At 37.5% G+C, this 26,002-nt stretch overlaps 1 protein-coding gene across 3 annotated transcripts in view; it reads right to left on the reverse strand.

The window, feature by feature from the left end:
* The window catches only part of MTUS1 (microtubule associated scaffold protein 1), a 121,636-nt gene that overhangs the window by 58,180 nt on the left and 37,454 nt on the right, over positions 1–26,002 (reverse strand). For 2 of the 3 annotated variants that reach the window (XM_084204646.1, XM_084204645.1), the window contains exons 3-7: positions 25,731–25,926; positions 13,939–14,121; positions 10,052–10,183; positions 8,058–8,147; positions 6,760–6,807 (exon numbers count right to left, since the gene is read on the reverse strand). In XM_084204646.1, the coding sequence (XP_084060772.1) occupies positions 6,760–6,807; positions 8,058–8,147; positions 10,052–10,183; positions 13,939–14,121; positions 25,731–25,926 (649 nt within the window). The remainder of the gene's footprint in view (positions 1–6,759; positions 6,808–8,057; positions 8,148–10,051; positions 10,184–13,938; positions 14,122–25,730; positions 25,927–26,002) is intronic. The other variant, XM_084204647.1, reaches the window with a different exon arrangement.

Raw genomic sequence — 26,002 nt, forward strand, 5'->3', positions numbered from 1 at the left:
CCTACAGATCTATTAATTATTTATTTACACAATACTGATTTATATTCTCCATGCATGTGTACTTCATCCACAGTCTCACAACAATACCCAGAGAGCCTCTAAGGAAGAGCAGTACTGTAAATAAAGTCAATTTGGCAAGTATATGCCCTAAGACATGATAGTGGTTTATCCAGAGAGCACAAAGCACATTGAAAACAACTCACTGTCTTTTGCCTACCTGTGTGGGCTTTGTACACTCTCCCTTACCCCAGACATGCAAAGAAAAAAAAAGGCAGATGTACAAGTTGTTTAACCATCTTTGACACAAGGCCATGAGTTTCACATTCCTGTGACAGCTCAATGATCTTTCAAGTATTATGTCCACTTAAGCCCCTAACAGGGTCCAACGAACTCCAGTTCCCAACATGGGAATTTTCTCTGTCACCTGGACTGAGCTGATGCAGCCTGTAGATAGATGTCCCTTTTAGCTGCCCTCTCTACCCACACAGAGGCTGGCCTATCCAATATTTAGACAAGTGTGAGAAAACCAAAGCTCTGTGCTGCTCTCCTGTGTGGCTTGTTATTGTGAAACATCAAAATAAATAGCAGGGAAGAGAACCACAGACGTTCCTCCCCACAACAGAATAAATACCACAGAAATAAACTACAAACATTCCTGCTGTAGAAAGCCTGCATACTTCTGCATCACCACTTGTGAGGATGTGTGGAGCTGGAGAGCAAGGTTCTCACAGAAGTTTGGAACTAAATAATAACAAAGAACTCTGAAATATCTAACCTGTAATCCAGAAAAAAGGTCCTTACTTAAAACCATTAACAGAAGAAAGAGACCTTGTAGTGTGAAAACCATTTTGGTTGGGCTACAAAAGGCCTTAATGAATGATCGTCTGTCACGATAGCAAAACGAATAAAACCCCTACCAAGTCCTCATTGCTGGAATTTTAAATATAATCCCAACATTTTCAGTCCATCAATCTGACAAACTGCCCACACAGTACTACTACCACTTGAATTAGATAGCTCATATGTTACTCCATAGCAAGCCTTGAGGTTTTGGAATTCCTTGTTTTTTTGTGAAAATATCTGTTGAAGGCACAGGGAACAGTGCTGAGTGTTAGCACCGAACAACAGACTACCTTCCCAAATGGTTAACTTTCAGAAGATCAAATCTGAGAAGAACACAAGGAATATGAATGCAAATACACTGACAGACTTAACTGAAGAGACCAAATCTGGAATATGTTAAGACTGTGTTGTCAGGTACCTCTGGGTTTTTTGCACCCCACTGCCTATTCTATCAAACATACTACATCAGGAAAACACCATTTGTTAAAATAAAAACAATCAAACCAAAAAAACTCTACTCAAAACAGATTACTTCAGAATTTAGAGTGGCATTCTCTGATTATCAAAACCAGCCATTTCATTTTGAAGACTTCTGGAGCATTCTAGTTCTCCCCCAAGAAATTAAATCCTTAGTCCTAGTTGCTGTACTATACTTTATTTAGTAACAGTGTAAAAATCTGGCCAAGAAGACAACATTGTGTTTCAAAGATTATTTCAGGTTTATAGATATTCCCTTTACTCTTCAAAATAAATATCATTATATGTCCCAAAAGAATACAATTATTAAGAAAGTCCAATTATACATTTAGATTATATGCATTTATTTATATAGAAATGGCAAATTAAAACAAATGCCAGCTTTCATAACTAGTTCACATGCAGTAGTTACTCTACTTCGCTTTGCTGTCTGTTTATAAGAGCATTAGCCTGAAGGTATTCTAAGGTTAGATCACGAGACAGTTGAGTCATTCAGATAGTCCTCATAGTTCACATGAATGAAAAAAAAAAATCTAAAAAAAGACTATAGCCAGCTTTTTGTTGCAGCTAGAAAGGCAACAAAATTGTCCAGCCACAGTAAAATATCTGCAAAAGGAAGTTTAAGCCTGATGTCTGCTGCTTTTCAAGGGATAAAGTGAAAATATTAATTTACATTGTTCAACTACCAGAATTTCCAGTGTGTAAAACATTAACTGTATTAAATGAATACAGAATCTAATCTTGCACTAATCTGGTCACCCTCTGGTCCCCCAGAACATAAAAAACTGTTCCAAGTTCTTCTGCAGGATTTCCTGGATTTTCTTTTGAGATAGGGACAGAGACAGAAAAACTGAAGCGCTTAACATCAGAGACTGAGAATCCAGCCTATCAAAACATCTATATTGAAATTCCCAGTTGGAGCTAGTCAGAAGTCCCTCTTCTTCAATGTGGAAGACCTGCACATCAGGGCACATATGTTCACATATATATCAAGGCCTTTTCAAGTCTCCAAGCAACAGCACTGCCTGCACAGATTCTTCTACACTTGCAAAAACTCTTACAAGCAAATACACACCACTCCCCAATCAATAACAAACCCCTAAAGATCTTCTAATCAGACACAAAGGAGAAACAGAGCCCTAATGAGTTGCTTGAGCAGATATCCCTCATCAGTTGGGGTAATTTGCCATACATTGCTGAATGCCACAGTCAACTGGAGATCTAAGTATTTGGCACTCAAAACAATGTGCATCACATCTCAGATTAGTCTTCCCAATTTTTAAGAAAAATACACGTTTTGACACTGTAAAACATATAATTTTAAAATATTAAGTCTTGTTTGTTGTTGACAAAGCACAATCAGAGTGTGATAAACATCAATCCTTGTTTTTCTGACCTGGAAAATGCAAGTATTTTGAGAGTAACCTATTCTATCAAAGAATCTGCAACATAAGAACTGTTTCCTCTCAAGCTTCAACAGGGATGACTAAGAGCATGAAAGAAAGGGGTGTAAACTGAACCTTGAAGTATGCCTCCAACTTTAGTCTGAACCAGAGTATTTTGTTAGAAAAAGCATCTTATCCCAGTAAAAGAGTTTGAGTGAAGAGTCAGATGCCACCGTTAACAACCTGTTCCAAGGGACAACTTCTTAGACTGTTATATTTATACATTATTCTATATTTATACATTATTCTTCCACTTTAGCTTGATCAGCACTATTATTCACTTTTGCAATAAGCCCTCTGACTTAATTTCTTCCCTCTCTGTGTTATATTGTCTCACAAACAGTTGAACTAAAACAAACATCCTTTCTTTAAGAGAATAAGAAAACAGAACACCATGGTCGAGCATGTACCATTTTTTGATAAAGCTGATTTGGTTTTCATGGCTTCTACAGCCTTTAGTAACCAATTCTATGCTGCATACTCCATCACAGTGCTAAAAGATATAACATAAATCACACTGTTCATATTGAATAACACTTTACAAGTGTATCCATCACTTGTCTTTGCTGTTGTCCTGACAATGGTCTTACGCTGCACATGTAAGTCTAACTTGTTATCCATAATACACCACGGATCCCTTTCAGAGTCATGGAAAACCAGGATAAGCCAAATATTCACATGCTTTATTCCCAAAGTGATTGCTTTACCTTTGGAACTACCAAACAGGATATTTGCTTTTGCTTGGCTTACGTGGGTTCAGAGATTACTGTGTTGTAACTTAATGTTTGGCCAGTAACAGAGACCTGAGATGTGAATACCCACTGCACCCACACACACTGCACTGTAATATACTACTGAGGGATTAGACATAGCCAGCTTCTTCTACAGTGAAGCTGAAGTAAAAAGGAAACAGCACTTACTTTATGCATTTTTAGAGGCAATTCTGCATATAGTTCAAAATTCCACCTCATAAGAGGCAACATTTTGATTCCTATTTACATTAAGACATTACAGTAAGTGTACATAAACATCCTTACTTGAAGTTAGCAAGTTAAGAAGTATAATAAAACATTTCCAAGAACTTAATTCTGCCTAAGCTTTAAAGCCAGCGCTGAAGAAATATACCATAGAACATGTAGAATTTATATGATGCACTGAACATCACCCATGAAAAATACAGAATTCAGAGAAAGAAGCCTCGTGAATGTTTTAACACAAACAAGAAATGAACAGCTGCAAACAGGCAAGTCTGTCCAGTTTTACAGGCACACTAACAGTATGCTGCGGCTTGCTTCATCAAGCAGATTCTGGCTGTGCACCATTGCTGCAAATGAATGGAAAAATGGAGAAACAGCACCAACACTAAGGGAACAGAAGTGTATCTAGAAAAACCTGCTATTTTTTCATCCTTGAAGAAATGTGAAAGGCAGCATGAACAACTGAGCTAGACACTGAGTTAATACCTTAATACCAGAGTTCTGATATTAGGAGTTAAAATATTAACTTTTAATTAAGAGTTAATAAACTACCAGAGTTCTGCTGTAACAAATTAGTCCTGGGCACATGGGTGAGAAATAGAAGTAGGGTTGGAACTTCTGACTGGATAAGGCTAAAAACTGTAGACTTAACTACGACACTGAAATAAAAGAACAAAGCTTTATACTAGCTGCAGTCATTAGAACAAAGCTTCACTATAATATCAAAGCCAAAAGGAAAAAAAAAAAAGATAGTGGGCCTCATTCTACATGGTACTGGCTGGCATTATTTCAGTTCATTTCAAAAAAGATCATTTGTCTTTTCTTAAAATGTAAGACATTGTACTGCAGAATATCCAAGCAGTCATACAGTATTTTTATTCTGTAAGAACTATCTGCAACTGTAAGGATGGAAAAAAGCTTCTTAAAAGTGCAAAATACTCCACCAGACAGCTCTGCATTCATAAATGGGATATTATAAGAGTTCTCTGTACAAATTAGAAATGCATTAAGTTGAATGTCTAACATCTCCAGTTTTGGAAGCTGACTCAGTACAGTAAGTAGTTCAGGTTTGTTAAAACAAACACTAAAATATAGCCATTTTATTGGCAAAAGTATGAGTAAAGAGCATTTATTAAAATATTGCTAAACAGTACAGTCAATTTGGAGTTTATGGCTGTGTTTTTCAAATCCAACACTTCAAAGTTATGTAGCTACATGCTTTTTTAGGTCAGAAAAGATGAATCACAAGCAAAAGTATACTAAACCAGTAAAAAGGAGAGAGAACACCACTTCTCTGGAAAGTAGTAAGAAAGTACACAGTGAATTTTGGGGGAAATAAGGTTATATTTTGAGACTACTGCAAGCAGGTGTAAGAGAAATTTACTTTCCTAGTTTCTAGTCCAGACGCAGATTTTATTGTTTATTAGGAGTTTCCTCAAGAGCTGATCAAGACATTATGTTGCTAGCTGAATCATGCCCTACATGATTATACAATAGACTAGGTTTGAGCTCTTGAAACTCAGTGTCAGGCATTACCAAAACTAACATTAGTTGTCACTCCTGTTCTGAGGTCGGGACAGGAACAGGCGAGAGGCAGGGTCGTAGCAATGGCAAAGAAGGTTTTATTCAAAGGAACCGCGCGGTTTTTATAGAGTGGTACGATAGTTAGCCAATAGAATAGAATCTAACAGAAACATCTCTCTCACGCACCGTCTTTGAGAGGAACAGAAAAATAAAATAGAAAAACACCAGCTGCAAATTGTTTACAGTAAACAAGTTATCACATCTTTCCAGCTCCTTAAAACTTCTCACAAGCCGCTGTGAGAAATGCTTGCCGTTTCTCTCTCTCTGTCCCATGGCATTCACAATTAGTTCAGTCAAATACCATTAAAAGCAACAAACAAAACGAACTTTGGGCAAAGTCTGACAGAAGCCCTGACTCTTAACAGAAGACATCGAAGTACTAAGCCACAATTAATATGAATATATTTGACACCCACGAGAGTAAAAGACAAAAGCATTAAATACATGTTATGACTACAAGAAATGTAAAACATACTGCCACAGTACCAGAGTTACAGGTCAGAACTGACTTGTCCAGTAATTTCAGACTCAAATTTACAACATCTGCTTGGCTACAGCACCTCTTTCAGAAAGACATCTGCTATTCACTCAGGGGACACAGGGCCTTCCAGTGATTCTCAGTATCTTTCAAAAAGAGCTTTTCAATGAGTAATTAATTACAAGTAGCTTTTAATTCAACAAATACACACTGATTCCCGGGAAACTAATTTAGACTGCCAACTCTCTTGAAAAGACCTGGAAACTGCTGCAAGTAGAAGCATCATCTGAAGACTTTTCAGCCTCTTGGCAGATAGAAATTAGCACCAGGTGTCCTGACTGGCGTAAACACCAAAAACAAACCCAATATGAAGTCCTTAAAACTCTGCCAGATTTTGAAACGCCATCTGCCACTTAATCAGCTGCGATTTCTCCCTCTGCCACATGAGCAGACACACACATCAACACGCTCCGATAACTTCAACTTCTTACACAAATGTACTCTACAGTGATACACAAAGACAGCTCACACCAACAGGTGATCTACAATGAACGTTCCAGAAAAGGAAGGTTATGTGGGATCCTATTTGTTTGGTTTTGTTTTTTTTTAATGCTGCAACACACAAGTTCATTCATCACTTATTTTGGCTAAAAAGTAAAAATTACACCCAAATTTCATTTCCTTTTTTTTTTTTTTGCATACTGTTTAAACCTCCTTAGGTTTCACTGGAAACAGAACAGAACAGACTGTGTAGCCTAAGCTGGGGAGCCAGAAGACAGGAAGTCGACAAAACCCAGGAAAATAGGCTTTTTTCCCATATTCCTTGAGTCAGTGATAGTTTACAGATTTATCCATTGTGCATCTGTTCTTCCCAAAGAACCAACATACTAATATAATGTATAAACTTAATTTGAGTTGCATCACAAAAAATATAAAATGCACTCAGGAAACTCACCGGGACTCAAACAAGATAGGCTTTGGTGTATGTTTCTTCCAGGAGTACCTTCAGGAAGGAAACAAACAAAAAATTATACTTCAAGTCAGTAAGGGGCAGTAGGGCTGCCTTTTTTAAGATTCAAGATTCTTTCCACATAAGCTCCTCAAACTTTGCAATTTCAGCTTCTTTCTTCTAATGGCTGACGGCATGATCTACAGCAAGATTTAGCATTATAAGAAACTGTTTGGTAAATGCAGGATGCATTCCCAATTACGATTATCCCATTACAGTTATTATATTTCATTTAAGTCAGGTAGCAATGTTTCAAGTGAAACATTTACCCGTTCAAGGAGGACCACAGACAAAGAAAAGACTATCATCTATACTGGTATTATAGCATTTTTTTCCTTCTGTATGCTGCAGTTATTTTATTTGCATAGAGCAGCAACAAATTAACAACATTCTCAAATGTGCTAACAACCAAGTTAGATATAAATGACAGCCCTGAGAAAGTTAACCCACCCTTCCTGTATTACCTAAAAGTTATGTGAAAATTGACCTACAAACTTTATTATTTTGAAGGATATTGAATGACAGCAATCTTTTGGACTGCTGGGTGTAAGCGCAAAAGTCGTGTGCAGAAGTTCATAAAACGTCTTTTGACAACAACTTTCTGCAAGCTTTAGGAATAGTGTGGATCTTATGGCACAGGTTTCCTCAGGAAACAAACTGCTTTGTACCACCGCTGTACTTGTTTCCCCCCACCTCAGCCTTGCAAATAGAGCTTTGCTCCCAAAGTGAAAATTTGGTCTTACAAACCTTGTCCTAAGGTTTGTATCTGTTCTTTTGATTCACTGTAGCAGAAAGAATTAATTTTAATTCAAAGTTAAAGGTAAAACAAACATCTGATACAGAAACATAAAGTGGAGTAAATATCAACAGCCAGGGTGAATAAGCATGCTCTCACAAGAATCTTGCTTAAATTAAACACAAACTTGGCAAAATCTAGTCTACACTGTGTCTTGCAAGCATGCAACCTTATAAGCACGTGACAGAACATCATTTAACACACAGATTAATTATGCTGTATTTTTAGTCCTTTTGAAATACAAGTTTCAAGCAGACAGTAGACAATGAATGTCCCTAAAGCAAATAGGTAAGGAACAGAACCTTGCAGAGCCAGTGTCCAATTTGGTGAACTGCAAAGAAAATAAGTCAAGTATCTCAATTTTTCTGAAATCAAAGCATTACTGCTCCTTCTCCAGCCAGAGAGATCCAAGAAAAAGTGAAAAATTGACTACCCAACAGCTGATTACCTCTAGTCTCACCAACTTTCCTTGCTAAGTGTAGAGGCCCAGATGATTTTGGTGTGCACTGGCTCAGTGAAGCAGACCTCGTCTTGGCTCCTAAAAGTAAAAGCTTAGATGAACTTAAAAGTAGAACTATTTGAAGTTTTAAAGTAATTAAAGACATATCTTACAGTTTTACATTTAAGTACAAGATCCACAAATCTATTCAAACACAGAAAGAGAAACCTAGAATGTTTAAGCTGTATTTAAACTTAGTTCTGCTTTGCTAGAACTCACCTTGGAAGAAATAAAAAGATACTTTTAAAGCCTTCTAAGCAGGAGAAAACATTAGCAAAGGTTTAATTTAGCACTAAGATCAAGTTACTGAAATCTCAAAACAGCAGCAAATACAATGCAGCTAAGGAAACATTGGCTGAAAGAGACCTCCAGAGGCCAGATATCAACACTCCCATTCAGAGCAGGGTCACCACTAAGATGAGATCAGCTGACCACGCTTTTGTCTAGATGGGCCTTGCAAACCTCCAGGAAGGGCGGTTCTACAGCACCACTGGGCAAGGATGCATCTCCCACTCTACAATTTGCAGGCATTTTTGATTGCTGCATGATCTGGTGCTACTGAGAAGAGTCTGGCAGCATCACCTTTACAGCTGTCCTTTTCAAGTTATTGACTGCACAGGCTCAACTCCCTCAACCTCTGCTCACTGGACAGAGACCCCACCCATCTTACTAAGTCTCCACTGGATCTTTCCAGTTTCAAAACAAGCCTCTTGGTCTGGGAAGGACCCAAAACACATCAACACAGTCCAGGTAACACTGATCTGAAGGGAAATACCAGCTTCCTTTGGCCACACTGCTCCTGCAGGTGCTCAAGGCACACTGCCAGGTCACTGAAGACAATGAGCTATGCATAACTGTGCTGCATGACAGACCCTGACAGAAAGCATCAGCCTTTCAGAAAGCCATATGATTCGTGTTTGCTTCAAAGTGACTTACAATTTGTGGTAAATTCTGTTTATTTTACTGTTTACTCTTTTAAAGCATGTCATTACAGCGAGACATTTGGCAGGCATCTTTTATGCATTCTCCATTATGTCAGATACCAGCTTAAAATTTAAGTCTAATGCAGGAGTACAGCATTTAATTAGGTTTTATCCAATTACAATAACCAGTTCACCACAAAGATGATCAGAAGCAAGCTGATTACAGCTAGGACTTAGGAAAGAGACACAGCAAGCTTATTTATCTGCTCCCATTATGTCTTTAATTTTGGCCAGAGAATGACTTGTCAGTTGGTGCTTGTGGCCTGAGTGGAAGTTGCACTGCTGGCCAATCAAGAGTTCCTAGCTCAAACCAAAATAGGAACCTGAACAATGCTTAATACAAAGTCAGGAAGTACATTTAATGTTTCTTTTAGCACAAGGTGATAAAACACAATTCATTGTCTCATCTCCATTAAAGTTTCTAATTCAGCCCAAGAAGAGTATCAAGAAAAAGCAACATGAAAAGCTAAGTTTCTGTGACTCTTCCCTTCAAAAGATGGGACAATGTCATCTATCTACAGAAGAAGATACATTCTAACAATATCTTATTCAAAAATATATCCCCATCCCCCAAGACCCTTTCAGTCCTGAAAAGAGTAAAGATAATACAAAGCCTGCATAAAGACAAGAACAACCATACACTCAGGATAAATTCAGGTATGTCTGTTCTGCAGATTACCAGCAGTGACAGAGCCTGTGACCTGAATGTTCCAAAGGTAAAGAACTCTTTAAAACAACATAAACCCCATGGCATGACACCTGCCATGTAGCAAGGTGCATTTAGTCCCTGTACCATGCAAGCCTGAGCTGTACCACAGCGCAGACCTCTTCATTTCCCTGAAATACCTCCATCAATTATGGCAGTACAAAGAATATTTCAGCCTTCCTATGAAGTCTTACAACACTTGAAGCACCACTGATGTGATTTTACCTCCTCTGTCTACAAACAGACTCATATACCTTTTGGAGTTGACTTCAATGAGTGCAATCTAGGTCTTGGTAGTGCTTTCAAAGGGACAGACCCCGAAGTGCCATTCTGGCAGGCTGGTTTTGAAGGCCATTCTCCATTCCTGATGACTGTGGCACTTGCAGCTGCAAAACAGAATCACAAAGGAATTTGCTCTAGGCATATATAGTTTAGAGAAAATTAAATCATAAGACAAGTCAGTTTTACCAGAGACTAAATAACTTTGAAAGAGGTTTGAGTTTATGGTCACAAGAGAAATTTTTCCATGAAAACCAAAAAACTGAAATTTTGGGAAACATCATTTCGGTTGTCCAGAAAAAATATGAAAATATTTCTAAAGTAAGTACAGATTGAGTAGACTTTGGTTTGGGCACTACACAATTATGTATACTAACACGTTAAAGAGTTAGAATTCACATGGCATTTACCAGAGACAAGAAAAAATTAAGTCACTGTGGAATTGTTTGTCACAGCAATGCTTTTCTCTCTAGTCACTGAAAAACAAAAGGGTGGGGGAGGGGGAAGCTTTTGTCATATATTACCAGGTTTGCCTCAGATAAGTGTTTTAATGAGACTGGTCTTTTTCAAAGGCAATGTGAACTACATGTCTAACTATGTTCATAAAAAGATGGTGCATACAGTCTTGAGACTATTTTATTGTCTTTAAACAGATTAGCATAAACCATGGAGGTTAACTACTTCAAAAAGATGCTTTTGGCCACTAAATATTTTCTGCCACAGAAAGAGGGTTTCCCCTTAACAAACACATGCAACTGAAGCCATCATTTTTTTAAAAAAAAAGGAAGTCGGAACCTCTCTAAAAACACAAAAGCTAAAAATATTTGCCAAAAAAATCTATACACGAGAAGCAATTTGCGTAACACATCAGCAACACAGTTATTGTGTAGGAATCTGAGCCTGATCAACATTACATAATTAAAACCAATTCATTTTAGTAAAGCACAAGGCGTGAAGGAGTCCTTAACTTTTTTTGTAAATCACTAAATTAAGGATGTGTGCTCACAGTTCACTGCAAGCAGTTAACAACTGCCTGCAAACTAGTGTGCTACTTCCTCTTTTAAATCAGCAGCACACGATGGTAGTAATGCTTTGGGTGTGTGAGCAGCCTCCTGGTGCAGGACTACTTAGGGAACTGTTCTGTCATATTAAAAACTCCGGAGTCAGCTAACCAGGCTTTGTGCAGGAATTAAAAAAAAAAAAAAAAAAGACCCCACCAAAACCTCCCAGGTTTACAGAGTTTGATCACTTCTGGATTCAAATTCAGAGCAGCTACTGCAATCCTGAATAAAGATGGACAGGTATGAAGTGATCTCAGCCCAGTAAAGATCTGAAAACTCAGCTTATTATAAGAATTTTAATGAAGTATTGACTGTATAAAAATGCAGATGCAGGTCAACTGCTAGGATCATTTTTTTAACTTTCGAAACACTATTTACTATCTATACAATTATTCTAATGTAATTAAAATCTGGAATCTTTTTTCTTAACCTCAGAGTTAAACATTTTGATGTGTTCAAAGGATAGCATTTTCAGCTCAGCACTAAAACTGAGATTACCGTTAAAAAAAGTCTGGTTTTCAATGTTCAAACTGCATACAAAATATGCTTTTAGTAACAACAGCACTTCAAACCTCATGATTTTTGAGCTTCTCAAATAAGAAGTCATTTTAGAGAAAATAATCAGAAAGTTCAAGTGCTCATTAGACAAAAAAAAAAAAAACCAAAAAACAACAACAAACAAACAAGCCCTAATGCTGCCACATGGAATTACCAGTCCAAGGACATCCCATAACAAAGGGCTGAGCTGACAAAGTAGCAGCTTGCCATCTTTTTTCTCTGCTAACAGAGGACAAACTCCAAACAAGCCAAGCACGTTTTTGATTTAATATTGTTGACAGGATCACAGTAGTTTGTCATACATTTCATGACACACACAGCATAAGCCTCCCATTCTGATCTTTGTGTGTCCCACCAATCTAATAAAAACACTTAAGCTTCAAATTTTTTTTTCCTGAAACTATAACATTGTAGACTAAATGCAGGGATAAAAAACAAGAACAGCACTGTATTTAGCATTAGAATACAAAGAAAATTCCTTAGTTCTTTCCAATTTGATTCAAAGTCAAATTTCATTAACATATGAATTACACGTAATCTTAAGTCATTATACTCACAAAACCTTACTATTAGATATAAACAGTTCTCATCAAGCATAAAAAATTCCCTAAAGAAAAGTAGTATTACAGAAAATCAGCAAATAAAAACATTGCATATATTTACCAACCTCCACAAAACAAAATACATGCTTTAGAATAGAAATAAAAGGAATACAACCTACTTCTCTTCCCAGTAAACGTGGCTAACAACGGAACAATACAAAAGCTGTAAGACCCCACTACCAGCAATGTCAGTAAGGTAATATCATAGTGGCTTCCTGAATCAGTCGGTGGTGTTAGTGTAGAATTGAAGAAAATAACAGGAGAAAAATTAGTTTCTGTGCAACTGCGGAGTCCTCCTGGTATAGTCATTTAAAAAAGATCTAAGCAAGCTTAAAGTCTACGAGACTGCAGCCATGTTCAACCTCTCATATTGCTCTTGCTTGGTCTTCATGAATCGGAGTGGAAAAAATTGTAAGCTTGAAGGCAGTGGACAAAACAGATTACAGCAGCTAGCAAATCAGGCTAAATAAGGAGTCATCTGTTTGGATACTTAATCTGAATACACTCCTTTGTTATGAAGCGCTGACCCCTTCCTTTGTTACATGAGGGAGCAACACGAAGAGAGGACAAAGCTGCTTAGCAACTCCAGATACAGTCCTAAACCTGAACAGCAAAAGTCAACATGGCTGTCACAGTATCAGAACTGATCCCGTTACAGAGCAAGATGCACATGCATATTTTATTACACATACTCTTATTAATTTGAGGAATATGTTAGGTTTAGTTTAATGAAGGCAGTATGAGGTGTGGGGGAAGAATATGAGAAAATGTCCTGTGTGTATGCATATGCGCATATATAAAACCCAGACAAGTGTTAAATCACAGCTCTTTTTCAGTGCATTGAAGACAGATTTAAGTGACATCTGGCACAAATAAAAGGCCTTTCCCTAGTCTTCAAGATAAAACAGGTGATGTAATAGTAGCAGAATATTTGAATGTACTTATTTAAATATGCATAGCTGGGAATGCTAATATGTCTGATAGTCAGCTGTACGTTATTTTCTTAATATTTTTCCCCCTCAGAACTCCTAAGAAGTGCTGTAGAACTTCAAAGCAAGTTATGGTATTATTCTCACTAATTTTAATCAAGATTGATTGGGTTAGGTCATACACCAATGTTTACAGCTACCTTAGTAATTACAGAAGTCTATCCATACAAAGATTCACATTCTAAAATTAATGTGCCTGTAATCTGATCTACGTATTTTGTCCTAAAATGCCAAAAGCAGATATAAAGCAGTTCAAGAAAACATTTAGCATCAGAAAACCTGTAACACACTGTTCCAAATATTATGACAAGTAAACCATTCTGTTCAGACATATTACACTACATGTAAACACTACATAATCAGCATGTCTTTTTAAGCTCCTAGTGTTTCAGGATGGAAGAGAAGTTGTACCGAAATCTCTACTCATCAACCCAAAATCCAGGGCTCAAAGCTCTTTCAGACAGTATGTCTCAAAAAAGAAAGTTCTAAGTGAATAGGGAAAAAGAGTTAAGACCTAGAGCTAGTAAGTAGTACAACCAGAATTAACACAGGTACTTGTCAGACAGGATTCCCTTCCAAGAGGATTTTTACCAACAAGCAGTTGACGTTGGTTATCAATCAGTTAAAACTCATAACCCTCACATATACTTACAATTAGTGCTGAAAAGACTCTGCTCACTCTGAGCACTGCTGACTGATGAGAGGCTAGGTGTTCTCTCAAGCACTGATCTTCTGACAGGCACTTTGGATTTGGCAAGGGATTTACCAAAGCTAGTCCATGAGGCTGGAGTATTTTTCACTGAGGCATGCCTCTCTCCTGGCAAAGATCCTACACCTGTCAATTGGGGGGGAAAGAGGAGGGAGAAATAGGAACAAAAGGAGTAGGAAAGAAACTTAAATTATTGCTTCTTTTGCACATATGCCTACAAATAAAAATATTTACACAGTAAAAATCCATATAAAATGGCTTAATATACTTCTTATTGACATGGTAAAAAGTGCTGTAAATGCAGAAAAACAGTTCCAAGGACTTAAAGCCTTAGAAACAAGTCAAGAGCTTAAATAGATTTACCTTCAGTGCAGACATCTGCACATCTTAAAAAAGTCTGTCTTTGTATTTTCCTACATCACATTATGGTTCACTGTACTGGCAATCCCACAAAAATATAACCTCCGTTTCAAAGACAATCTAAGAAAGGATTTTTCTGTTTGTCCCTCCCTAAAACAGATCCACAACCCCACTCCCCTCTGACAGAACACTCTAAAAGATAATATCCTTTCAAGGAATAAGACAGCATGAGAGTATCAAATTGCTTTGTACTCATATAATAAATACGCTGAAAACTGAGTAGTTCTACAGAACTAGTTTAAAAGCACTTCCAAAACCAAGTTCTTAATGCCAGCTGGTGCAGAAACATTTCTGTATTAGGTCCAGTTTTCATTTGAGTTTGTTGAATACAAACATCCAACAGCTAAGCTAATCAAAAAGGAAAAGCACCTACACAAGAGACAGGTGTAGGAGGAGCTCATTCTTGCATTACTGACAAAGCAAATACACTTTCCACAAGAAAATCTGAGTTTTTTAGACAAATTAGGCTTCTAGTTTATTTCCTGAAAAGTGTGCACCCAGATAAAAATTTCAATAGCCCAGAGAAGTTATACACACACAGACTTCTCTTGCCAGCTGTGAGTTTAATCCTGCCAGCCCCAGTATCAAGATCTTAGTATCAGCTTTCTGAATATGGATAAGAGGTTTTCATTTTTGTACAAAACCAGAGAAGACAGATTTATATTTTTTAGAAAATATTTTGTTATTTATTAACATATTATTAACGTATCTAAAATATGTTGATTTCTTGTGTCACTGTCATTTTCAAGGCTGACAGTTTATCTTAATGGAAAAGAAGCAACTACAGTGTCTCAGACTTGACACAGAACAATCAAATCTCTATTTAAAGAGAATACCCTTCCCTTTATTCTTGTCACTATAAACAACATTTAAACTTGGCTTAAGCTAGAAAACTGCTGAAATATGACAAAACTAGCTAGTAATTTTACCTTAAGCAACACTAGTTTTGCTACACGATTTCTACTCCTAAATACTAACAACCGAGAAACCTGCAATTTGCACCAAACTCAGGAAATAATGACATTAAGTGGATTGCATTAAATTTTAGACAAGAAAAACACGCCCAATGTCTGCTTTTAAACAGTAGGTGGTGTGACAGGATTAGGTAACTTGTCTCAAAATATTCTGTATCAAGTAGACAAAACCAGGAACAGGACTGATAAATGAAGGTATGTCCAAGCTACTTCCCTCAGTTCAATTAATTCAGAAACAAAAGAGAAGCCTCATAATATATACTAAACCTTCATTAGCCTATTACATACTACTGGTCACAGAATATAACAGGCTTCATTGAGCAATTAAACAAGCTTTGCATCAGATGTCTCTTCACAGGTACACTTTTACTACCTTTCATTACTATGCAGAACTCTGATTCTGTACATAGCTTTACTGTAGCCTAGTATTAAACCTCTGAGAAAAAATTATCAGCCATATTTTAGAATTTTTTGAAAGTTACTGAAAGGGACAATTGAATATATGGAACATGCTAAAGAGCATACAAGCTTTGTTGTGTTATGAGAAGACCACAAACCACAAATTCATACTTTTTAAAAACACCTCTGAAACAGCACTCCAGACAATGTAACAGAAAAAAGTTTATGTTTGACCAAAAAAGTTCCTGTCCCATTTGCATGTCATAGAACAAACCGGACGGCTTTATAGAACTGTCCATAATGTTTTCTAAAAATTTTTTATTAATGGGTTAACATACCAGGAAAATAACTAATACAAACAAGTCAGAATTCCTTTTGTAAATAGCCTCCCAGCAAAACAAGGTACAAACCCAAACAACTCCCCCAAAAAACAAACAGAAAAAAGTGTCACTGTACAAACACTGTGTTAGGTTTGTATGATTTAGTGAGTTAATGTTCTACACTACAAAAGGGAGCTAGAGGAACAAATGCATTTTATCAGCTGTATTTAAAGGTGAAGGTAACATGTTTGCTTGATATTGTGCTGGACCCATTCATCCATTCCAAAACATACAGGAACAAAATGCTGTTTTCTTCACAGTGATTTGCACTCAAGAGGGGTCAAAGTAAGCATGTGAATACCTGAGTCTTGTCTAGTACAGCATGTTCTCTACACTTGATCTGCAGCAAGCCCAACTTCTCGGCAGAGGCTGCAGTGTGGCAGTGCTCTGAGCACAAACCCATCCAGTGAGCACAGCAATCTCTAGGATGCCCAGTTTCAAAAGCATGTCAAACCTTTTCCAAGCAGAGGACCTTTTCTCTTCGTTTTTCTGCTGCTTGGCACTTTCCTATAATGCTTCTATTAAAGTAATTATTCAAGCACTCAAATGCATTTTTCAAAAGCCCAGCTCGAAGGAGAATTTAAGTCATGACAAAAGATGATTAAGAAACTACTCTAGGTATTACTTCAACTAATGGTTTTAAAGGTTTTTTCATAAGTACCATTCCCTAAGAAAGGAGTTACACAGCATTAGATGCAAAGGTTTCGAAGCAGGAAGATATGGAATACAAATTTATTGGAAATGAGCATAAAAGCAGGATATTTAGTCAACCATTATTATAAACAAAACAAGCAGTAGCATCAAAGTATCAGGCTTTCATCAGTTATTTAATCTAGTCACTGAAGTGGGATACCAGAAATACTGCATTCCTCTACAGTGAACTAATGAGTTGGCAATTCTTTAGAAAAAAGCCTCCATGCAACAACCATGTTACTTGAACTATGCTCAAGTCTCTCTTGTATTGGAATGGAAATAAGCAAAAAACAAAGCTCATTCTTCAAGAAGCTCTGAAGTCAGCTTTCATATCCTTACTCAAATAATCATCCTTTCATATCAATCCATCATAGGTGGTTATTGTCAAGAAAAAGTTAAGGCTTCCTTTAAACAGCACTGGAGCCTAAAAACCACACAATGACAGAATGTTGACATGAGGCAGACTGTAAAGCCAAATACATATTCACAAATTTCATGTCCACCATTTTAAAGCACATCAACACATTTCACATCTAGAGCTGAACACTGAGCAACTGGCATTCACTGAGCTACACAGTACCTGGAAATGACTGGTTAGAAGCCTTTTCCAAACACAAATTTTGGGCACGCTAAGTGCAAAAGGAGTTTTTTGAAGGATACTGTTTGTTGTTGCTGCTTTTGTTTAAATCTAAAGCTAACATAATAGTTGTTTCAGCCCTTCAATGCCCAAACTCTTGAAAATGTTGAATTTTGGATTTTTGCTTAATGCATTTCTGATATTCCCTGCAAGTTTAAAAATCCAAAGGGCTCTGTTTTAGAAATGCTAAACTTCTTAGCTGGTGAAAAAGTCCTGCGTAAGCCTACAGTACTAGGTCTTGATAAAGCACCTTGGGAGTAAACCTCCAAGAAAATATGCTTTTTTTTGGCATCTATTGAAAAGTGCAAGTAAGTAATGGAAAAACAAACTGGACTTTGGTAATGTTTCCGGCAGACCGCTCTTGACATACATGTAAGAGTGCCTATGGTTGCCATTTTAAACAGTGTGAAGCAGTAGCAATACTAACAGTTTTTTGATGGCTGCAAGCTCCCCAGTTATTAACTATACTATCTATAATGCTATACATATACCAGTGTTCCTTCAAGGAAGGAAGACCAGTTACAGTATGTTTTGCAATTCTAAGCTAATATCTTTCTAATGATGTCTCCCTTTTAAAGTCGCCAATTACTACCAAAGTTGCCAAAAAGGAAGGACACAGTTACATTATGTTGCAATGAATGCTCAAATGTTCAACATAAACATGGACAAAACCAGGAAATTTCAAGTTATTCCTAGGTCTTGAAATATTTATAGGAGAGAAAATTACTTGTTTAGCAGGTAACAGCTGGTTATAGAATAGTTTATATACTAAGGCAAGACTCAATTCTCCATTGATACAGACTTGGACAGCATTCTTCCCATTCCCCTACAATCCTCAGACAGCTAGCAAGGAACCAGCAGTAAGCTAGTGCCAAAAATCTAACTAGGGTGTCAGCAGCCATGCCACACAGGTGGGTGTTCACATGTTCTTCCCCTCTCAGCTAAACATTCTTGGACTAAACCTGGAGAATGGATCATCACTACTACAGAGCATTTATAAGCAGTTACCAACAACCAAAACAACCCTTTTTCTTCCCTCACATGATCCTACCATCAGAAGAGTGATTGGGGTGTTTTCAGTTAGAGAAGGAGAGAGAAAGAGTGTCTCATGTATGTCTACTCTTCAATTTCACTTTCACCCCTCCCTGGGTCCAGTTTTGAAATGTGGCAGATTTCCTCCCAGTTAAACCCTTCCACAATCAGAGACTTCTCCCTTCCTCATCTTCCTTTCAACCCCTTGCATTATTACCTCTCCAGCACCTAGAAACAGCCCTTGTCTACGCTGTCCTCAAGTCAGAGCTCACATCTGCTCTCTCACCTCCTGTCTGCCCATAATGATGCCTGCTGGATTTAGTCCATCTTAGGTTTTTCCTTTTGAAGACTGAACTAGAGCAGCCCCATGAGAGACCATGCAGTCTGCACAGTCATGCTACCAACCTCCTATGACCCCCAGCAAAGCCTGTCTCTGGACAGTAGATAGTTTTACACTAGCTTCCCAGGAACAGTAGTGGCAAAGCCTGCCCACTCTGGTTTTGCCAGGAGACTCTCGTAGGCTGCATGCTGACTTAAAACAATCCAATCCCAACCACTAGCTTTAACATAGCTATGGAAAAGCTCAGTCTGTTTAGGAGTACTGGGCACAAGAAGACAAAACAATGTACCCTAAGGTAAGCTGAGGCAAAAGAAAACCACCGGGTTGGTGGATGGGGTTCATCCAACCATGCTTTTCATTATTGTCCAGCTCTCCATACCACACACCCTTCATGTTAGGCACTGAATTTTGTTTGACTTACATTGCATCTTTAAAACTCACATTATCTACAAATCTTAAGTTTTCTGTTGCGGGGCTTCATGTGTTTCTTGAATGAAAGAGGAAGCTCACTGCAGCAAAACAAATACAAATTTCTTCTGGAAGACAATTATGCGTACTTCCCTCCTCCTTTACACCTACCCTGAGAGAATTCAGAACTAAGCAGTACAAGTAAAGAGTTATTGAAGACACACCAGCATGTCCTTGCAAGTAAATGACTAGGCACCAAGAAATTCCCCTGCAGGGAAGTAGCGCACACCTCTCTCCTAAAGGAGAATATTCTTATAGATACATTCACATTTCTGACAGCATCAATATGCTGACTGTTAGAATCAGTCTCTGCAAGTATGATCATGCTTCTTGGTACAGGTACAACATATAAAACTTCAATGGGGCTAGTCACAAAATTGCCTGTAAAAAGTCTGGGAACATATGGGAAAAATTTATTTCCCTAACTATGGTCACTGATGGCACCTTAAGCAAACCTGACAGAATGAAATACCCCCTTTTGAAAGCCATATTATCTGAATTACCCATAAACTCAAATATTTCCAACTCCCTCCGCCTCTTCTCTCCCATCCCCTCAAAACTTAGATAACCACATCCAAATTATACAGAGATAAATAACCCCCCTTCCTTTGAAATCATTCACAGCAACAGATCCCATACTACCTCAGAAACAAAAACCCTTTCACTTTTACTTGTTTTTTAGGGTCAACTTGACTTCCAAAGCTAAATAGGAAGTATTTTATTCCAAAATACATTTTTATGATGAACCCTATGAAAGGCTTGCAAAAACACAAACTGAACCTATCCCACAGGAAGAGTACCTTGTCAATGAAAAGCAACAAAAGAAAATAGGTGTCAAAATTATGGTAAGCTTTTCTGATAGTGTATGTAATCAAGGCTTTAAGCAAATTGACAAAGCTATGTTCAGATTATATCATTTTATGGCTCCTTTCTGGCTTCAAACTGTGAATTGACCATTTTGTAGCTGAATGATCAACACCTGGGGCAGAAATTTAACAGTCAGTACTTGGCACAAGTAAATATATTGCTCCAGGCAGCTTCCAGCAAACCATTCCTGTTGAGGATGTCCAGGAAGTATGGGTGAAGTTGACCGGAAACATTACCAGGCAAGTCCAACTCAACTGACTGGAGAAACAGTAAACAGCAAGGCTCTCAGGCCCTCACAATTAACATTGTTTTCTGAACTCTCACAAACTCATCAACTGGACAAAAGTTTTTCCCCAGTTTAGAGAACTGGTTACGAGATACAGAAACACTATGCAGAGGAGATATCTGGATGATGATGACCAAAGAAGGAGTATGACACAAGCTTTGTGTCATACTATGGAATACAGATCTTATGTTCTGTGGAGACCCATGTTTTAGTTTCCTCCTTCCTATACTTCTGAAGGTAAACATGCAAGTTTTAACTTCACTTTTAACAGAGGCTTTAATTAGTACAGATCTATTAAAGAAAATGAGACTGAAACTCACTAATCTGGACTAAAAAGGACAAATAATCATCTTGGGTAAGCTAGTGAATGAAGAACCCACTTTTAGGATCCATAAAAGAAGCTAGCTGTTCTGTAAAAGAAAAGCGTAAAAAGACTGGCTGAAACAAATTTTAAGCCTTATTTGTAGACCCTGGTGCATTCCAGACCTGTTTATGAGAAAATATATGAACACCTTTACAAGTGACTGTCTATTCTAGGATTTTGAGTAAATTCATGACTGTTTCAATCCAGAGAACCTGGAAGTTATGTTTGTCTTTTTAAATATTTTGTTTCCTCTTGGCAGTATGTCAACCCAGCTTTAAAGAGTCACATGGTAAATAACAGGAATGATACAAGCTGAAAAAATTGTTTTCAGTAACTATATTTGGGTTGGCTCCTAGTTCAGCGTCAGAACAAAGACTTAAGGACTGTGAGAATGCTTAGTGGAACTGAACTGTTTTGGTCCTGCTTCACTAGTATTGTGAAAGGCTGTACCAAGAAGTCCTGAATTATCAAGTTTATATATGTCTCCAGCTGTATGAAAACTGACTGAAACCATTTGGTTTGAATTTTTCATCTGAGAAGCCTTTCTTTGTGCAATAAACAGCAATAACACTCAATAAAAAACTGAGTCTTAATCTGTCGCTGCCTGTTCTGTTTAACTACTGAAGCTTCTCTCGATCACACATCTAATGTATGATCAAGCCAAAATTCAGCTGCAGGAATTTAGCAATTATGAACTACAAAGAAAATCAGTCTTTCAAAGTATCACTAAACCTGCATACACATTTTCTATACCATTTGGGGAATTATTTTTCCCATGCTTCTGGTAGTTGCAGAACACAGGAAAGGTCCTTCCGTAAGATCAACTTGTCATAAGGGAAAGGTCTCACTTGTTCAAAAATATCTTTAAGGAGACACAGAATTCAGACTTTAAAGCTTCTCTGTATCCAAGCTTTCAGTGGTCTTGTTATATACTATGAAAATACTCTCAAGAGAAAAAGGGAGTGACCACTGGACTAGATTAATGGAAATTAGAAGTGAAGTACAGGGCTGCTATACTGCTGAAGGAAAACCAGTGACTTAAATCGGAGACAAAAGGGTACCCGAAATGTCAAAAAAAAACCCCCACAAGATAGCAAGAGACATTTTTGTTGCACAGATGATTTACATGGTTTCCATTTATTTCTGCAAGTCTTTTAACAGTAAGCAGAGGAATAGCACTACTGATACTTTCAGATTCCCAAAGAGTTTCATTACATGTCTTAGCATCTTGACAGAGCTAAGACATCCAAAAGAATGTGAAGTTTCTTACAATGAGAAATAATTTAAAGTAATGGTGTAATTTTAAGGCAGAAGTGGAGATGAAGCTATAGCATATCAGAAGTTCCACTTACAGGTAAAGCTCCTCTCATTTACAGAATTTCAGGTAGCTTGTAGTCCGCAAAAGATGGTAAAAAAGGCATTGGTGGGCATATACATTTTTAGATTTACTGTAAATCATTTAGTTTCCTATTTGATGCTGTTTATATAACTTCCTGTGGCTCAAACTGTCACGGAGCTTTTGTTCCACTGCACAGGTGCTAATATACAGTTGCTGGGACAGGTATGATAGCAGAAAATCATGGAGTGATGTTCCATGGGAACACCAAAGCTCCTTGGCTTCTCCAATGCCCTTCAACTCCTCCCTTCAAGACATGACTCTTCACAAACCATAACACCTCAACTGTTATCAGGCTATTACTCCTCCACACTGGCTATGACACATCCAAATCAGAAGGCTCTGTGTATTTCATGGGAACAGAAACAACAGTTGCTTTGATTTTGAAACTAGTTCAAAGTCCTCTACCAGGGCTCCAAAATTATATTTTCCTTCCAGTAAAAATGGTAAGTCAAACATGTTATTCTGTGTCTTGAATTCTAATATATGTTTTCATTAACAGAAAACAAACATAGCAAAAGACATACAGCCTTCCATCCAGTACTACAGAAACCTACACACACCACCATGGAAAAGTTACCTGTAGAGAATTCAGATTTTTGTCTTAGAGTGAGTGTGTCATCCCCTCTTATGAAGAATGAGATAAATAGTTACATAAATAATTTTGAGGCATCTAGCTTGCAGCAAATCTGGAAACCTGGTCACAGTTGCAGAAATGGGGCTTCATCATTTCCCAAATCACTTTGGTACACTGGATCAAGGTGGGCTTGTCTTTTAAAGAACCTATTTCCAATGCAGCAAAAACTTCAAGTTCCAGCTAAAATACACCAATACTGGTGAACAATGCTCAGCAACCATTTTGAAATAAATAAACCCAGTTGTTTCTAGCCTAATATGCTCTGCAAATAACCTCACAAAAATACAGTGTTTGGGTATGAGTTCTGCTCTCCTTCTGCTGTCTTCTGTTCACGTGAGAATCAGGAAATTTCCTGAGAAGAAATTCTTTCTATTGGGTTAGTATGTTACCACTGAGTACTTAAGTTTTACAAGTGATGAAAAAAAAAAAAAATCACCAAAATCTTAACTCCTCAAGTTCCAAGGATCTTATAACTGGTGTTTTATACATGGCATTTTTTTCTTTGATTTCTTGAACAGCCATTATATGAAGAAAACCCTCACAAGCTGTTGATTATTCTAGGAATAATACACCCACTAGTACATTTTGGACAGATGCACCACTTCTGTCTCTCACCATACACATGCGAGAGTTCACATAGAGCTACACTATCATTTGTCTTGTTCAGAGTATTTAATGAATTCAACCACAAACTTCTCTTGTTGCCCAATTATCCAAATACTATCAGTAACTGGATAAGAAATAGCTACACATATGTTAGTACCTCAGGAAGAAACAAGTTCATTAGGATTTTGGACATTTTTAAAACTGAACTTGACAAACGACTGAACAACCTAGTCTGAATTCAGTAATGACCCAGTTACAAGCAGCAGGGGCTGGACTAGGTGACCTTCAGAAGTCCTTTCCTTTCTGGATTTAGCTAGCCTGTAGTCTGACAAAATCCTGACAGCAAACAACTGTACAGCTACTGAATGATTTATCTGGGGGCTGAAGTTTAATACCAAAATGTTCAAATGACTCCATTGGAAAAAACAGTTACTCCCTTCAGGAATGCTTTAGCCTGAAGCGGCAACTGGTTTTGGTTTACAAACTGCCACTTTGTCACAAAAAATGTATGTACAATTTTACTTCAAAAATGTTAAAAACAGAAGGGGTAAGCAGCAGTAGGTATGGTTTTACCTGAAAAGTGGGGTTTAGCAGCAAACCCAAATAATTCCTATTTTGCCCCATACCCCACCCCGTAATCCTATCCTGTGTTTTGCATCAGTACAAGGTTTGCCAAGGAGCAAGGACACATGTTTAAAAACCCCCTTTGTAAGGGAAGGGGAAGTTAATCTGATAGAGCTGAATGCATCAAACCCTACTTTGTAGCACCAAAACACTGCATAAGCAGAATGAAGGGTAATATGTGCTAGGACCAGTAAACTAGGAACACAGAACTGGAGAAAGGGCATGGAGAAAACAAATTTCTTCTCATGTGTAGCATTAAAGTCTTACCAGATCACACCACACGTTTGAAATGTTGAAGTGCTACTTTTTACTTTTAGTTTAAGCAGCCTTTTTCCACTAGGAAATATTTGGAAAATATTCTATTGACTACCATCATTTCAACATACATCAACTGGCTAAGGAGTGACAGCCTTATTTAAAAAAAAAAATCTGGGGAGTAAATGTTTTTATTTTCAAGAGCAAATGCCTTCTGTTTCTTTTTAAAGTAATTTATTTTTTTTCTGAAGGGAAGAAGTTAGTCCTATAACTCATCTGTGCTTACATTTATTTCTAGTGACAGTATCATAAATCCTATCTGGATTAATAACCTAAAGGAAAACTCTATATCTATAACCATCTGTCTTCTTCTAAGGCCATAATTATAGACAGGAAAGGTTTGGGCTGGTATTTAGAGGGGTGATGAGTTCTCCAAAAAACTGGCAGCCTACAGGATGGTGCCTGGTTCACTGAGCAAGTGCCTCACATGAGCAAGCCTCAAGTGGGAGAAGAGCCTATACCCACTTTCTTTGAGGGACTCATTCCATAAAGGCATACATACACAGATTTTATCACACTTCACCACCTGTATATAATTAAGAGGACTTGTTTTTACTGTTTTATAATCTTAGACTGAGTGGGTTAAAAAATAAAAAAAAAGAACAGGTTTTACTGGGTATAGCTGGGTGTGTACTCTGCAAATTACAGTGCATTGTAGTGTAGTCATTCATAGACAGGCTACCTTTGCAACTAGTTAGATTGCCACACTTGGTTAAAAAAACCCAGCACATGATCTACCAGAGCACTTCTGAATCCCTATAATACAGTTACAGAATGTAGTTTCTAGTCATGAGATTTGAGCAGCAGCCTACAGACTAGATGAGAGATTCATCCCTGCCCTTGCTATTAATCAGTCTGAGTTTAATTAGCAGCTCAAGCAGTAGTCTCACCTTCAATTATGTTCTCCCCTTTCTAGAAACCACAGAGCTGTACTAAAATTAGGTAGAACAAAATATATTATGTCCTGAAATAAGGACTCATTCCCATTAGGGTAGCATGCAGCTGCTTATCACAAGAGCATTGTATCTGAGCACTCTATTTTTCCTTCTTTCAAGTAATTTTAGTTGTAATTTCACAAAATCCTATAATAGAACCAAATATAAATAATATTTAATATTGATTTTTCTAATAGCACCACACTCTCCATTAGCAATTTACAGTTTAGACAGTATTGTATTTAACACTGACATATAGCTCTGTACCACCCTAAAAATTGTATCAGAAAGTACATTAAGTATGATAACTAGTTTCTTAAAATTAGGGTAAGTGGTAATATTCCAGTGAAAAATTCTCTTACCAGAGCTTGATGACATAAGAGCTTCTTTGTGAGAAGGTGTTTTAATAGTGCTGATAGTTTTATTTTCACATCCTCTCTTCGAGGTCGACACAGATGGCACCATTTGAACTTTGGGAGTTAATACACTTCGCAGTGTGATTTGGTCTTTCTTTGGTATGTTTTTCCCTTGTGTTGTCCCATCTTTCTCAGAAGGCATCTGTTTTAAGAAAAAAAGAGAAACCAAAAAGCCAACACTAATTCAACCCACACACCACCAGTGTGAGAAACTGAAG

Source organism: Fringilla coelebs (assembly GCF_963513975.1).
Source record: "Fringilla coelebs genome assembly, chromosome: 4".
Taxonomy (NCBI): domain Eukaryota; kingdom Metazoa; phylum Chordata; class Aves; order Passeriformes; family Fringillidae; genus Fringilla; species Fringilla coelebs.